This window comes from Thunnus maccoyii, chromosome 18 (assembly GCF_910596095.1).
Source record: "Thunnus maccoyii chromosome 18, fThuMac1.1, whole genome shotgun sequence".
Classification (NCBI taxonomy): Eukaryota; Metazoa; Chordata; class Actinopteri; order Scombriformes; family Scombridae; genus Thunnus; species Thunnus maccoyii.
In genome coordinates, this window is record NC_056550.1 from 18,600,210 (window position 1) to 18,616,195 (window position 15,986).

General features: G+C 39.3%; 1 protein-coding gene across 1 annotated transcript; it reads right to left on the bottom strand.

Annotated features, from left to right (window-relative positions):
- Nucleotides 1–250: 250 nt before the first annotated feature.
- LOC121883512 (myosin heavy chain, fast skeletal muscle-like) lies at nt 251–11,491 on the bottom strand. The gene is made up of 40 exons (XM_042391810.1): nt 11,438–11,491; nt 11,132–11,354; nt 10,751–10,894; nt 10,504–10,660; nt 10,366–10,393; nt 10,174–10,285; nt 9,994–10,086; nt 9,850–9,913; nt 9,628–9,726; nt 9,434–9,537; nt 9,194–9,332; nt 8,969–9,087; nt 8,707–8,856; nt 8,455–8,625; nt 8,065–8,371; nt 7,700–7,770; nt 7,524–7,611; nt 7,317–7,434; nt 7,087–7,210; nt 6,852–6,988; nt 6,484–6,739; nt 5,987–6,229; nt 5,703–5,879; nt 5,437–5,582; nt 5,231–5,321; nt 4,734–5,123; nt 4,447–4,573; nt 4,243–4,361; nt 3,288–3,484; nt 2,979–3,162; nt 2,725–2,890; nt 2,422–2,546; nt 1,966–2,274; nt 1,682–1,885; nt 1,446–1,571; nt 1,188–1,358; nt 957–1,061; nt 767–862; nt 503–634; nt 251–345 (listed from the first exon to the last, which is right to left on the bottom strand). The coding sequence occupies exons 2-40, from the start codon at nt 11,333–11,335 to the stop codon at nt 328–330; spliced, it is 5,811 nt and encodes a 1,936-aa protein (XP_042247744.1). The 5' UTR covers nt 11,336–11,354; nt 11,438–11,491; the 3' UTR covers nt 251–327.
- Nucleotides 11,492–15,986: the final 4,495 nt, after the last annotated feature.

The window sequence follows — 15,986 nt, forward strand, 5'->3', positions numbered from 1 at the left end:
TTCATTTTACCGGACATTACCGTGTGGGTAAGAATCATGACTATTCCTAGTGAAGGAAAATGTTAATGTTGAGTTTAAAGACCTCCCCATCCAGACAACTAGATTCTAGCACAAGTTCTAGCCAAGTTAACTGTAGTTCCACCTAGTTACTGTGTTAAATACTGTGTGCTCAAGCGTGACTTAAAGAGAAACCAGAGTAAATAATACAGACTGAATATTATTAAATTATGAGGAAAAAGTTTATTGAATGAATACATTGTAAGAAGATAATTCAACAGCTAGTTCATATTTTATGAACTCTGTTGAAAGGCGCCAAAAGGATGTCTCTTATTCAGCAGCATCAGACTAGAAAGAAAACAAGAAAAAAAGATTCACTATGTATTCTTACAATAAAAAATAAATTAAAAATGGTATAGAAATATTTAGCTTATAAATAGACTTAAATAACCCCATTAAATTAAGATGCCCGCAGAATAATTTTTGTAAAATATCACGTGGTTACCTTTCCATGATCACGGCTCTTGGCTCTCAGCTTGTTGACCTGGGACTCAGAGATGTCAGCGCGCTCCTGAGCTTCCTCCAGCTCATGCTGGACCTTCCTGAACCTAGACAAGTGAGTGTTGGCCTGCTCCTCCTGTTAAGGGTTGGGAATTGAAGTATGATGATGATGTATTTTTTTGAATATGACATCATATTAGTATGCTTTCTTTCTGTTATTGATTTGTGCTACATTCCTATATGAAAAATTACAAAACATTTGACTCACAGCCTCCTCAGCTTGTCTCTTGTAAGCCTTTACTTTGAGCTGCAGCTTATCCACCAGATCCTGAAGTCTATGCACATTCTTCTTGTCTTCCTCAGTCTATACAAAAAAAGGAGTGTTATGAATGGAGTACAGAAAGAAAATTATGAAATTAGAAAAAATCAGAATAGTTTTTAGTTAAATGAGAAATTACCTGGTAAGTCAGCTCCTTCACTCTCCGCTCATATTTGCGGACTCCCTTAACAGCATCAGCTCCACGTCTCTGCTCGGCATCAACTTCGGTTTCCAGTTCACGGACCTGTAATGTGATGTTATACAGTTTGTGAAAACCTTGTTAAGGGATTTTAGTAGTGAGAAAGATTTAATTTATTCCATACATTGAAAGTGTGATTAACATCCTAAAGTGAATATATTATGAGCATACCCTTGACTCCAGTTTCTGGAGCTGCTTCTTGCCACCCTTCATGGCGAGGTTCTCAGCCTCATCCAGACGGTGCTGCAGGTCCTTGACTGTGACCTCCAGGTTCTTCTTCATCCTGTCCAGGTGAGCACTGGTGTCCTGCTCCTTCTTCAGCTCCTCAGCCATCATGGCAGCCTGAAATGATGGGCATCAAGCATAAACAAATATTTGGGGAGGTGAAGTTGAATTTTATAAAAAGAGGACTCATAAACATGAACTCACATCAGTGATAGCCTTTTTGGCTTTCTCCTCAGCATTTCTTGATTCCTGAATAGTGTCGTCCACTTCACCCTGAACCTGCACAAGGTCAGACTCCAGCTTCTTCTTGGTGTTCAGAAGACTGGTGTTCTGAATATTAAAAAAGTCACATTTAATTTGATATTGGTTATCTATACCAAAGTTTGTATATATACTCTCTTCATTCTGTAGAAAGACATTTTGAATTAGTGAACATAAACCTGAGAGTGAAGCAGTCCGACACGCTCACTAGCATCAACCAACTCCTGCTCAGCCACTTTGCGTCCTCTCTCTGTCTGCTCCAGAGCAGCTCTCAGCTCCTCGATCTCCGCCACCATCAGGCCATTTCTGCGCTCCACCATGGCAGCCTGCTCCTTCATGTCTTCATGTCCTCTGACAGCATCATCAAGGTGCAGTTGGGCATCCTGACAACATGTGGAGGAAAAAAGAGTTAACTTTCTTTGCTCTTCAACATTCATTTATGCATTGATTAGACAAAGCTCACCTTGAGCTGTCCCTGGACATTCCTCAGTTGTTTCTGGGACTCAGCAGCCTGCCTGTTGGCATGGCTCAGCTGAATCTCCATCTCATTCAGGTCTCCCTCCATCTTCTTCTTGACTCTCAGGGCATCATTCCTGCTCCTGACCTCAGAATCGAGAGTGCTCTGCATGGAGTCAATCACCCTCTGGCTGTTCCTCTTGATCTGCTCCATCTCCTCGTCCTTTTCTGCAAGTTTCCTGTCAACCTCACCTTTGATCTGGTTAAGCTCAAGCTGAACACGGAGAATCTTGGCTTCCTCATGCTCCAGTGTGCCCTAAAGGAAAAAAATTGAACATGTACCTAAAGGTTACTAGTCTTTCTCAGAAAAATTAAAGTGAAAATCAAATGAATACATGCCATTACATACATGCTTTTGTATTTTATCACATAAGTGGTCTAATGTTGTAATTTAGACTTTTACCTCTGCTTCCTCCAGTGCTGACTGAATTTCAGTCTTCTCGGTCTCCACAGTCTTCTTGGCTTTCTCCAGCTCATGGATACTCTTTCCGGTTTCACCAATCTGTTCAGTCAGGTCTGAGATCTCCTCTGTAGTACACCAAAATCCAAAATCCAGTTTAGAGAAACATAGACTACGCTGTATACATTATATCTAGAAAATTAGGTTTTAACACCACAAAACCTCATGGCCCACACCTAGAGAAGTCAAGGAAGAATGCTTACAATCAATATAATAGGTATATTAAATATCATGGGATTAACATACGCTGCAGGTTCTTGTTCTCTCTCTTCATGGTCTCCAGCTGATCCAGAGCCTCCTCGTAAGAGTTCTTCATCTTGAACAGTTCAGTGCTGAGAGAGCGAGCCTCCTTCTGGGCTCCTTCCAGCTCTGCCTGGCCCTCCTCATATTTCTGTTTCCATTCTGCAAGGACCTAGAATGATATAGATGAATAACAATGATTAATTACTAAGAAATATTTGTGTTTCACTCGTATCAGTGTGGTTTTGATTTCCTGTTACCTTATCAAAGTTCCTCTGTTTCTTGTCAAGGTTGGCAGCCAGACCATTAGCTCTCTCTACATCAATCATGAGGTCCTCCACCTCACCCTGTAGCCTCTGCTTGGTCTTCTCCAAAGAGGCGCACTTTGAGTTCACAGCCTCAATGGACTCCTCAGCATCCTGCAGACGCTGGGCAAGCTTTTTCCTGTAGTGAGGAAGTATTTGTTTACATTCAATTGCATATTGATAGCAAAATATGTGGAATGTTATCTGGAAAAGCAAGCAATTGAATTGAAAACCAATTTAAATTCTAAAAAGGTAGTGACTTACTTGGCCTCCTCCAGCTCCTCAGTGCGCTGGATAGCATCAGTCTCATATTTGGTTCTCCACTGAGCCACTTCGCTGTTAGCCTTGGACATTCCACGCTGCAGCTCAGCTTTAGCCTCTTGCTCCTCCTCAAACTGCTCTCTGAGCAGGTCACAGTCATGGCGGGCTGACTGAACACCATGGGCCAGGGCATTCTTTGCCTGATGAACATGGCAAGAGGTATTTTAATTGATCTATTAAATATAGAAATATCATCTATTTCTATCAATCTTGTTTAAATACAATTTGTCATGGTGGCACATGTTGATTGAGTCATTTAGTTTTGGATAATTTACTTTTACATCAGATTTGCTATTTAGTGTAGTGTGTGGGACTGGGATGTTAGGAATTCAGGTGGAAGGTGCTTGGTGAGGAAGGAGAAACAGGTGTGTTAGTGGGAGGTGCTTAAGTCATAAAAGACAAGGCTGAGGAGTAGCAGCAACACCCCATGAAGAGGATTACATCCAATTCCCACAAATCCCCTGGTCAGTTATATGGTAATATGGTGATAACATTCCTAAACAGGCAATCCAACATTCACAGCCACTAAGCCACTAAGGTGTAACACTGCATTAAGAGAAATAGGTCCTATTCCCACAAATCCCCTGGTCAGTTAAATGGTAATATGGTAATAAAACAACCCAACATTCACAGCCACTTTGCGCAGTGATTGGCCAGGTATGGTGGTAGGAAATGAAGCATAAGTTTGAATTTCTCTCTCAAGCTCTTTTTTTTGCTTTCTAACATGTTGCAAGACCTTTTTTTCTTTTTTTTATGCTTAACAGCTAGGAGATCTGGTGGGTTAGTAGTAGGTGAAGAGTAACAGGTGATTGACTACATTTGAAAAGGAGGACTCATTTCATCCCTTGTTAAAAGCTAATAATATTACATAGTATAGTAACATTTAAACTTGTTATACCTTCACTTCTTCCTCAATGTGTCTCTTCAACTCCTCAATTTGCTGAGTGTAAGCCTGCTTGCCCCTGGTCAGTTGGGAAACAAGAGCGTCTTTCTCCTCAATCTGGCGGGAATACTCACCTGAATGATAAATTGTAAATGTGTTATTTATCAAAATGATCATTACTTTTATTTTTTTTACTATTTTTTATTACAAGTGACTCACCATTCTCTGTCTGCAGTCTTGCCCTCTGTGCACTTATGTCATTCAGCTGGCGCACATTCTCATCGTTTTTGGCCTTCAGCTCACTCAGCTGGTCCTCAAGAGTTCTGCACATTTTTTCCAAGTTGCCCTATCAAGAACACAACATTATGTATTTAAACATATTTACATGAACAAAGAAAATGCTGAGCATTTATCTAAGTTGAAAGTTACTGCCATACTATCCATTATAGTTCATATTTATAAGCATAATAAAAGGCAAATATTTCAGTTATACACAAAACACCCACTTTGGATTTAGCTATAGCCTCCATGTTGCTGGAGAGGTCATCAATCTCCATCTTGTACTCGCTCTTCTCCTTCTCAAGCTTCTGTTTGACACGCTGGAGGTTGTCGATCTGCTCTCCCAGCTCTGCAACACTGTCGGCCTGTTTCTTGCGGAGAGCTGCTGCGGTAGCTTCATGCTGCAGGGTTGACTCTTCAAGGTCACGGCGCAGCTTCTGGAACTCAGCCTCACGCTTCTTGTTCATCTCAATCTGAGCGGCTGTTGCTCCACCAGCTTCCTCAAGCCTCTCACTGATCTCCTCAAGTTCCCTGGAGAGGTCAGCCCTCTGCTTCTCCACCTTAGCCCGAGCAGCCCGCTCAGCCTCAATTTCTTCTTCCAGCTCCTCAATACGAGCCTAAGTTTGATGATAGTAATATCAAGAAGGCTTGTTAACTGGAGCATATTGTAACAAGTGGTTTTTCAGTACAACATTAGAGTATAACATTCATGTCAAATACTAACCTGGAGTTCCTTGATCTTCTTCTGAAGCTGAGCACCAAGAGACTGTTCATCCTCAATCTTGCTGAGCAGCTGGCTGGTCTCAAACTCCTTCCTAGAGGAGGAAAAAACAGTTATTGCTGTTATAGTTTTAGTTTTGACTCAGGATCATTGTGTTGTATTATGGCACGAGTTTAATGTAAGGGTTAAAGATGAAAAAGAAAACTTACTTCTTGATTTTCTCCTCAGATTGCTGCTTGTCATTCTCCAGATCCATTATGGATTCCTGGGCCAGTTTCAGATCTCCCTCAAGCTTCCTCTTGGCTCTCTCAAGGTCCATACGGAGCTTCTTCTCTTGCTCCAGTGATCCCTCAAGCTTTTGAGATAATATTATAAATTTGACATGAAATAATGCTTTGATTTTTTATCATGGAATGTCAATTCTAACACACAAGCTAACAATACAAACATGTTATGAAAAGTAATGTTTTCTCACATCATCCACTTGCTGTTCCAGCTTTGTCTTGGCCTTGGTCAGAGTGTTGACTTTGTCTTCCTCTGCCTGGAGATCGTCCAGCGTTTGCTGGTGAGCCTCTTGGAGGGCTTTCTTCTCCTTGGTTAACTTGGCAATAGACTCATCTTGAGATGCCATCTCCTCTGTCAGGTTTTTCACCTGGAAGTGTCAGGCAAGGTGCATTATTTCCATCACTTTATACGTTTGAAAGGTAATTTCATATACTTTGTCATTTTTTATAAATGTAGGTTTAAATTTATTCCAACCTTGTTTTCAGTTGCATGTTTCTCCTTCTCCACTTTAGCCAAGGTGAGCTCCAAGTCATCAATATCTTTCTTCAGCTCAGAGCATTCATCCTCCAGCTTCCTCTTCTTGCCAGTCAGCTCAGCATTGATTTCCTCTTCATCTTCCAGTCTCTCAGTTGTCTCTTTGAGTTTGGCCTCGAGTTGGATCTTGCTCTTAATCAGACCTTCACACCTTTCCTCTGCATCTGAGAGGTTCTCAACTTCCTACAGTACATTTTGAATAAAGTGTAAATCAATAAGTCAGTTATTCTCTGAATATATATATTTTCAGGATTAATACAAAAAAATAAATATACATTTTTAATATATTCATTAACATTTGTCAATCTAAATGCTTGGTAAGGCACATAGAACATGAGATGACCAGAAGATTATGTGGCGTCTTTAAATTTCACCTAGATATTTGAAAATGTTAGTGACAATGTTCAATTAGTATAGTGTGGATGTATCCTACTTACAGAAGCCACTTGCAGTTGCAGGTCATTCTTTTCCTGCAGCAGGGAAACCATCTTCTCCTCCAGCTCCTTCTTCTTGGCCAGGGCAGTGGCCAGGTCTGTTTTCATCTTCTCATAGTTCTCCTTCATGTTCATCAGCTCCTTCTCAGTCTCAGCGCTCTTTAGAAGAGGCTTGATCTTGAAGTACAGATTCATCCATGGCCAGTTTTTGACATTCATGAATGAACGGATATTGTACTGAATACCGAAGACAGCCTCTCTGGAAAATTGATATAAATAAAGTGTCATTTTTACTGCAACGTGATTTAACAAAAACAGCTGTATCTATTTCATTGGACAGAACAGTTCAGTGTACTGTATGACAATCATACCTCCTCTCCATCATCTTAACAAACTCAGTCCTCATGAGGAATCCTCTGCAGAGAGCCTGAGTCATGGTCACCAGATTAGCCAGTTTCTCATCTCTCATCTCCTCCAGTGTACCCAGCAGACCAGCTTTGAAGAACACCTGTGTGGTTGTTTGAAGGAACTCAGTCATCAGCACAAATTGATGCAAAAGGACATATGTACATGGCATATCTATTGAAATTGTTGATAGAAATTAACCTTAGTGTGCCCAAACTTGTACTGAGTGTGATCCACATCAATGGAGCCTAGCAGCTTCTCTGCAGCTTTCTTGTTGTCAATGAACTGTCCCTCAGGGATGACGCTGGCATTTAATACTTTGTATCTACAAGACAACATTATGTTGTTACTTACAATGACTCCACATCTTGGCCGGCTGTTTTAACTCAGCTGAAATCAACTTGACTTGCTTATATTAAAAATTGCATCACCTCTGCTTGAAGTCACCGTAGAGGATTCTGCTGGGGAAGCCCTTTCTGCAAATTCTGATGCCTTCCAGCACACCATTACACCTTAGCTGATGGATGACCAAGAAGTTCTCCATAAGACCTGAAAGTTGCAAACTCATACTGTTTCAAATATTTCTTTTAATCACTATGTCACATTTAGTGTGCAAAGCTGGGCTATGTGCTTCTAACCTGGGGTCTTTGATTCATTAGGAATCAGGCAACGGACAAAATGAGGGTGAGTGCTCCTCAAGTTGGTCATCAGCTTGCCCAAGTTTTCCTGTGGATCAACAACACAAGATAAGCGGTCAACAATATTTCAAGATGAGGTTTTTAATTAGTATCAAAAAATATGAAACAATTCATACCCTGAAAAGAGCAGACACAGTCTGGAAGGAACCACCCTTCTTCTTTCCCTTTTTGCCGCCGCCACCAGCCTCTGTTTTCACAAACATTAAATTTAATTAATGGCACAGAATAAATAACTTCGTAGAATTTCTCCTAAGTTTTCTTCTCTGTGGAAATAGTATTTTTTAATTAAGTCAAATGCGTGAATATATTACCACAGAGTACTCATCAGCTTTATACTATGCCTGAACCAAGTGTAACAGACACACAGTTTCTAATTTCTTACCATCAGCTCCACCGTGTTTTGCATACATTTTGCAACATAAACCATCATCTGTACTGATACTCAGAGTTTCTCATCACTCTGCTCAATCTAATTTCTCACCATCAGCTGCACCATGTTTTGCATACAGGAAGGCCAGAAGTTTGTTTGAGGCCTTCTGATAGAGCTGGACAACTGAGTCATTCAGGGGGTCCTTGTTCTTGTCCAACCAGCCACTGATATTGTAGTCCACTGTACCAGCATAGTGAACCAGGGAGAAGTGAGCCTCAGGCTTGCCCTTTGCAGGTTTTGGCTTCTCAAAGGCCTTGGTCTTTCCAAGATGCTGATCATGCAGCTTGTTCTTGAAAGTTGTGTCAGAGGCCTTGGGGAACATGCACTCCTCTTCAAGGATGGAGAAGATGCCCATTGGCTGAGGAAAAAAAAAATTCACACCATGGAAGCAATCATTTGCACATGAATCAAGAAGTCACTTCGACCCGATTGACTACTTACCTTCTCAATAAGCTCAATGCAGGCAGCCAAGTCCATACCGAAGTCAATGAACTCCCAGACAATGCCCTCTTTCTTGTACTCCTCTTGCTCCAGGACAAACATGTGGTGGTTGAAGAACTGTTGCAGTTTCTCATTGGTGAAGTTGATGCAGAGTTGCTCCAAGCTGTTGAACTGCAATTACATGAATGTATTAAATTGCATGTCAAAAAATTGTTGATCTTTGAATTGCTCAGACACTTTTCAGCCACTCACATCAAAGATCTCAAATCCAGCGATATCCAACACTCCAATGAAGTATTGTCTTGGCTGCTTTGTGTCCAGCATCTCATTGATACGGACGACCATCCACAAGAACATTTTCTCATAGATAGACTTGCACAGAGCCATGACAGAATTGTGGACCTAGAAATAAACATTTTAGAGTGAGATTTTGTCAGAATCATATTTTCATGTCAAAATGCAAATATTGCCCTTTTATATATTATTTTCAAACAATACATTTTCTTTATCTTACCTGTGGGACAGTCTGACCTTTGGTCACCATCTCATTTCCGACCTTGACTCTAGGGTAACACAGAGCTTTCAGCATATCAGCTGAGTTCAGGCCCAGGAGGTAGGCGATTTTATCAGCCACTGATGGAAAAACAAACCTTTAGCTATCTGTGAACTGGGACATGTTTACAAATATGTTACATACTAACCCTTGGTAGATTTCCTAAAAGACATCTATCAGAATTACCCTCAGTGCCATCAGGTTCAGCCTGCTCCTCACGCTGCTTTTGCTTGAATTGCATGTTGCCATGGTGCATCACAGCACCAGTCAGCTTGTAGATGCCCATCTTCTCCTCAGCAGTGAAGCCCAAGATGTCAATAGCAGTCTACATTGTACATGAAGCAAAGTTTGAAACATTTTCCACAGTTGTCTTAAGCATGCAAGATCTATTTAACTAAAATGTTGTTTTTTTGTTTGTTTTTTTACATCTGTTGCAATGAACTCCTCCACATCATCGATGCTTTTGACAGAGATTTCACCCTGACTGACCATTGGGTAGTCATAGGGGTTGGTGGTGATCAGAAGACCCTCTAGAGGAGCACAGTAACGATACCTATTATTGTTTAGTGTTGTCTTTGGTATTATTTCAATGTCATTTTCAAATTTGCATAGTAACATACCCAGGAGCTCAGGCTGGTGGCCAGTCATCAGCTGATAGAAGATGTGGTAGCTCCTCTCAGCAGACAACTGGAAGGTTACACGAGACTTCTCCAGCAGATCTAAGAAAAACGAATTTAAGGAGAGACTGTGAGATTACTCTATTACATTGTAATACTATTACTTTATCAAAGACCAGATTATAGCCCAGATGAGGCTTGAGTCATACCATGGTTGAAACTTACATGTTTCAATATCAGCTGAAGCCAGCTTTCCAGAAGAGCCAAAATGGATTCTGATGAATTTACCCTAGAGAGCCAGATCATTGATAACATCAGTTTTTGCAATTTAGTAAGAAAATACCTTGACATGTTTCCTGAATTACTTACAAAACGAGAGGAGTTGTCATTCCTCACAGTCTTGGCATTACCATAGGACTCCAGCAGAGGGTTGGCTGCAACAATTTGGTCCTCAAGGGAGCCCTGCAAGAGAGGATTTGAGTTACGCAAGCTAAACATTCAAATTAACTATCCTCTGACGAACAGTTTTACCTTAAACAACCAATTTACCTGCATCTTGCCAGGTGTTGGCTCAGCCTTCTTGGCTCCAATAGCTGCAATTGTTGCAAAGTATTGGATGACACGCTTGGTGTTGACAGTCTTTCCTGCACCGGATTCTCCACTGGGGTATAAGAGACACATGTCAAGAATCTGCTTTATCGTCATTATATGATTTAGCATTACAGTTTCTGTTATACTTACGTAATCAGGATAGACTGGTTCTCACGATCTGAAATGCAAACAAACATTTCACATGAATTCCAGTTTTGTAATTCCTTCAATACACTCATGTTCAAGTTTAATTCCTACACAATTTAACACTGCTAACTTTGACCTTACCTGTGTGCATGAACTGATAGGCATTATCAGAGATGGAGAAGATGTGAGGTGGTGCCTCAATCCTCTTCTTGCCTCTGTATCCTCCCACAACTACAGCATCATACACTGGAAGCCACTTGTAGGGATTCACAACAACGCAAAACAGCCCAGAGTAGGTCTGTAATAGCGCAAATAGAAAATAAACATAGTGTTAACATTTAGATATGCAGATATAAATGCACATCACATTAGTAAAGTGGAAACTCACGTAGATCATCCAGGATGCAAAACGCTCTTTGAGGTTATACAACACACAGGGCTCGTTGAGGTGGGTCATCATGGCCATGTCCTCAATTTTATCAAACTTTGGAGGGTTCCTGGGAAAGATTTCATCTTCTTTCACAGTGAGTGTCTGAAGAGATATAGTAAAAATACAGTAAAAATGTTTTTACTAAAAAAATTTTTCTTCAAATTTAGAGTTAATCAGATGGATGTCCTTGTTAACCACTGTGTCAGTATGAATTTAAAAGCACTACATGTTTTCCTAAGATATAGTTTTAAATAAATATTAATGGAAAGAATGGCATCCTCCTTCAATGGAAATAGATGGGAAAATGTTGTTAAAAAAGTAAAATAATGAATTGCCTACCTTACCACAGTCTGTTTCAACTGTGGCTTTGCCACCCTCTCTCTTCACAAGTTTACCCTTGAGATACATCTCCTCCTTTTCAGTCACAAAGAAGGCGGTTTTGGCATCAAAAGGAGCGGTTTGTGCTTCAATCCTCTCCCTCTCTGGCTTCCGGAGGTAGATGGCCGCCGGGCCATAGCACTCCATCTCCGCGTCTGTGCTCATGGTGGCACTTTAGTGGAGACTGAAAAAATAGAGTTAAAATATCAGCATGATGTCGTAATGGTGTTGTATCCATCTGATGTTGGAGATTTTGACATCTTTTACCTCAGCTGGTTCCAAAAAATGATGAGTGGTAGAGTATCTGGTGGAGTCAAGATGCTATAAATAAGATGATTAAATGTGAGTACAATAATTTTTTTCAGTTTGGTTTTCTCACTTTAGATCTTCCTGGTAGAATGTCAGTTTGAGAGCAGTCCAGCATGAGGGTGGTAAAACTTATTCAGATTTAACGAATAAGTGCTAGCTGAATTCAGTTGAATCATTAAAGTTCAATTCTCTCCTATCCCCTCAACTGCCCCCCACACCCAGAGAAATAGTACTGCTCTTAATGATCACTTAGTATAGAGTATGTGTTGAGACAGGATGTGTACTGCACATCAACACCAATGAATTAATTGTGCGATTTCTGGAAAAAAAAAGAAAGAAACTACTTAAATGTTTTAAGAGTATTTTAAGTAAATGGTTTTGGAAAACAGTTGCCAACTCATTTCAGGTATTGCCCAAAATAAGTTTCACATGCCAAATGAACATCAGCCAGTTGCTACATTTGATACTAAAGAAGTTATTAAAGAAGCATGATACAAGTGTCCTGGCAGATCTTGAAGGCTTATGCCCATTATGGCATGTTTGATTTGAATTTGGCTCACCAAAGAAAATATAATATATAATATATAAAAATATAGCAACATTTAACCAATATCATGAGGAGAAATAGTACTGCTCTTAATGATCACTTAGTATAGAGTATTTGTTGAGACAGGATGTGTACTGCACATCAACACAAATGAATTAATTGTGCGATTTTTGGAAGAAAAAAAAAAGAAAGAAACTACTTAAATGTTTTAAGAGTATTTCAAGTAAATTGTTTTGGAATAATATCTGCTCAAGAATACTTAAATATGACATGAAATTTCACCTGAATATCACTTAAAACAAAGATAACTCTGACAAAGAATCATTGACAATATGCATTAGTAATTAGCAACACATAAACTGTACCCACTGATCAATAGGAATTCAAACCAAGATCATAGTCGATACACTCACCTGTGTTGGGTGCCTACCAGTTCATGCAGAAGTCCAGGGCTGCCTCTTTTATAGAGGGTGGGAGTGCTTGATCAGCTGTAGTCTCACTCAGTTTGGTCATGGCCTCATCCTGTTGCTTGTTTTGTGGCAGTGATGTTTATGCAGCTTGTAAGCATTTTAATTTGTAACTAGAATTTGAAAACTACATAATGCAGCATGATGTTGTACCAATTGATTTGATTTCATCACAAATGTGAATGTGACACACAATATGGGTGTTAAAATACTGAATAAAATGTAAAATTTGACCATTGTTAAGTAGGATAATGGAAATTTATAGTAGAATGGACTACTTTGCTAAGAAGTTCAATTTAAATTATACTGAAGGCAAATACCTTCCTCACAGTTAAAGTAATTCTAATTTATTTTCAACATGCTTGCTTTCATAGGAAATGTTGACTATGAACACATTCTCTTAAAAGACAAAAAAGACAAATTGTAGAGTAGGAGAAGGACAGTTAGACATGCACACATACTTAAGTAAGACTTCAGTAAACCAAATAGGACCCAAGGGTCTGCTTAAGTAAGCATGAATATAAAATTATTTAGAGTGAAAGAAGGAGGTGCTCATTAATTTCTCACCTAGATTAACTCAGTGAGTTAAAAAACTTGTTATTATACATGTTGTTGTGTATATATGGTTTGTGTACATTCCCAATAAATGTAGCTCTTGATTTAAAGGTCATGAAAGTCGAAACATGTAGTTAACATCAAAAATATTTTTTTCAATTCATGGACAGCTTTGGGGGTTGGTTTTGGAAACTCATCCAAATTCCATTGGTATTCAGTTGCAGGACACTTGCGTATTCAAGATCTTTGAAACTTCACCCCCAAATGACACTAATATAAGACAGCTTTCAACACACTTAATTAAACGCTTATATTCACCTTTAATAGAAACTATATACTAAGTCTGGGGGGAAATTATGTATAAAGCTTAATAATAAGCTTAATAATACTGACCATGGTAATGCTATATTCACCAAGACTTTCATTGTGCTCATGAAAACTTCTGTGTTCCTGTGTGTGCCAGTAATACAGAAAGAATAATCTAAAATTATACCATAATATAAAGCTGTATTTGTGCACTATTTGATTTTTTAAATCTTATAAATGTAAACTTGCCAATTTCAAAATCGAAATACTTCATTAATTGCGGTTACATTACATTAATATTTTTAAAGGTCCATTTATAAATGGAGCTTAATTTTGTGAATGTGCCAAAATGTTTGTTGTCTACAGTTTCTGGATTCTGGCACATCTTGTACTCCTGTAATAAAATTAAAGATGAAGTACTATCATTAAAAGTTCAATCACCTTTTATATATCTCCCTAAATGGACATGAAAACAGTTGCCAACTCATTTCAGGTATTGCTCAAAATAAGTTTCACAGGCCAAATGAACATCAGCCAGTTGCTACATTTGATACTAAAGAAGTTATTAAAGAAGCATGATACAAGTGTCCTGGCAGATCTTGAAGGCTTATGCCCATTATGGCATGTTTGATTTGAATTTGGCTCACCAAAGAAAATATAATATATAATATATAAAAATATAGCAACATTTAACCCATATCATGAAGTGAGTTAACAGTTGTAACTTCCTTCTTAACTGATTTGACTCATCTCAAAGTGGCTCTTGGGACATATACTGATTAGTTTCAGCAAATAGTGGGAGAACTTAAAATGACTAACATACGAGTATTTTCTATCACTTTTCATAGTTTCTTTGCTACTGATACTGACTCTATTCGCCCAAATCATCCCTTCAGAATGTATATTTTTATACATCTAAGAATGGATATATGTGGTGCTTTAAGTGCATGTAAAAAGATAACACCTGCTTACCAGTGCAACTTTGCCTTTGTCTCTTGTTCTCTTGTATCACCTCACACAGGCTGTGAACAATGAACCATGATTAGATAATGGGATTTACTTGCAGAAATAAGTGGCCCATGAGTTGTACCATTTGTTCTAATGATGTATGGGATTTGGGATTCTGCTATGAAAAGAAATCCACTTTGATGTATTGGTGTTGTTATTTTGTTTTGTTTTTTTCTTTTTGCTGCTTATGTGACATTGATGTGTTTATCCTGTCACCATATATTCCCTTTAGGAGGATACTCAAGCAACGCAAAAGTGATGTAAGATCCAGGCAACTTTCACCAAAAAGTCCTCAGGGCTAGCAGATGAAGGGTTGCCAAATGTCTGAATAGAGATGACTCATTCTGCTCCAGTATGCCAAGTCAAGCTTTGATTTCTTCTGGGGGACTTAATGCAAAGACATGGAATAACTTGGCAACCTATTTTTTGCCTGTGACATCCCAATTAGAATGTTGCATGAATGCAGGGAAGGCCTGAGCCTAAGAGGAATTTGATTTGATCATTTTATTAATATGAAAAATAAATATTCTTCATTCCAATTAGAAAATATTTTCCCATAATTTTTTTTTATCACAATCTTGATTAATCTGGATTATGAAAGTCAAAAAATGCATTAATTCATAAGATGTTTGGAACTCAAAATATATTAATAATGTAACCAGGTGCATACAGTATGATGGAAGAAAAATGTAATACAAAATTCTATGCAATAATCTACCAACAGTGGAAGAAAATTAATCAATAATTAATCTCTGCATGTGTGTCTGAACTCTGTCAATCTGATAGCTCCATGTCATTTCAGCTATACTGGAGGATGAGTGAGGAGGCTCAGGCAAGGTTTATTTCAGTTCTTGTGTGGGCATTTCTTTGTCACCCTATACATTCACATTACAAAACTGCAGCAGCATTAACAGCCCAACCACCCTTCCCAGCACCTTACACAGCCATCCCTTATATACTTTTCACTAACTGAGACCACACCGAGAACATTAGATTTCCATAGTTTAATTGAGATAATGAAAGAGAGCTGATATGTTGATGGATGGGTTGGAGAACCTGATGAAGGATTAGGGATGGAGGGATGAAGTGATGGGGAGAGGAAGGGGGTGAGGTGTGAGAGTTGAGGAACATAGAATGGAGGGTTGAGGGACGATGATGGATGTATGGTATGTCGACTGGACGACGACTGCCGACAGTAGGGAGGTAGGAGGGAACAGGGGGGAGAGGTTGAGACTCTGAGTGGGGGAACTGTCTCTCCAGTCCTTCACCTGGATAGAGCCCCCTGTTCCTGTGTTAAAACAGAGGAGAAAGGATGGTTGATGAAAAGAGATGGGTTAGGGTGGGAGGGACTTTCAACTGAGACAAGGGGAGAAGAACGGATGGGGTGTGCCTAAATACTTTGTAGTGCGGAAGTGGGATGTGTACTCAGCGTGGTCTCTGTTCCCGAACCTTGTTTATAAATCTATAAACTTCATTTCATTAACTGAGACTACACCGAGAACATTAGATTTCCATAGTTTAATTGAGATAATGAAAGAGAGCTTATATGTTGATGGATGGGTTGGAGAACCTGATGAAGGATTAGGGATGGAGGGATGAAGTGATGGGGAGAGGAAAGGGGTGA

What these genes read in the sequence shown, in the direction of transcription:
- LOC121883512 (XM_042391810.1), bottom strand. Translation starts at nt 11,335, where the DNA reads ATGAGCACAGACGCGGAGATGGAGTGCTATGGCCCGGCGGCCATCTAC. An exon ending in AAAACATGGTGCAGCTGATG is followed by an intron (nt 7,771 to 8,064) that starts GTGAGAAATTAG and finishes TTGTGAAAACAG; the next exon opens with AGGCTGGTGGCGGCGGCAAA. An exon ending in TACGGTGACTTCAAGCAGAG is followed by an intron (nt 7,211 to 7,316) that starts GTGATGCAATTT and finishes GTTGTCTTGTAG; the next exon opens with ATACAAAGTATTAAATGCCA.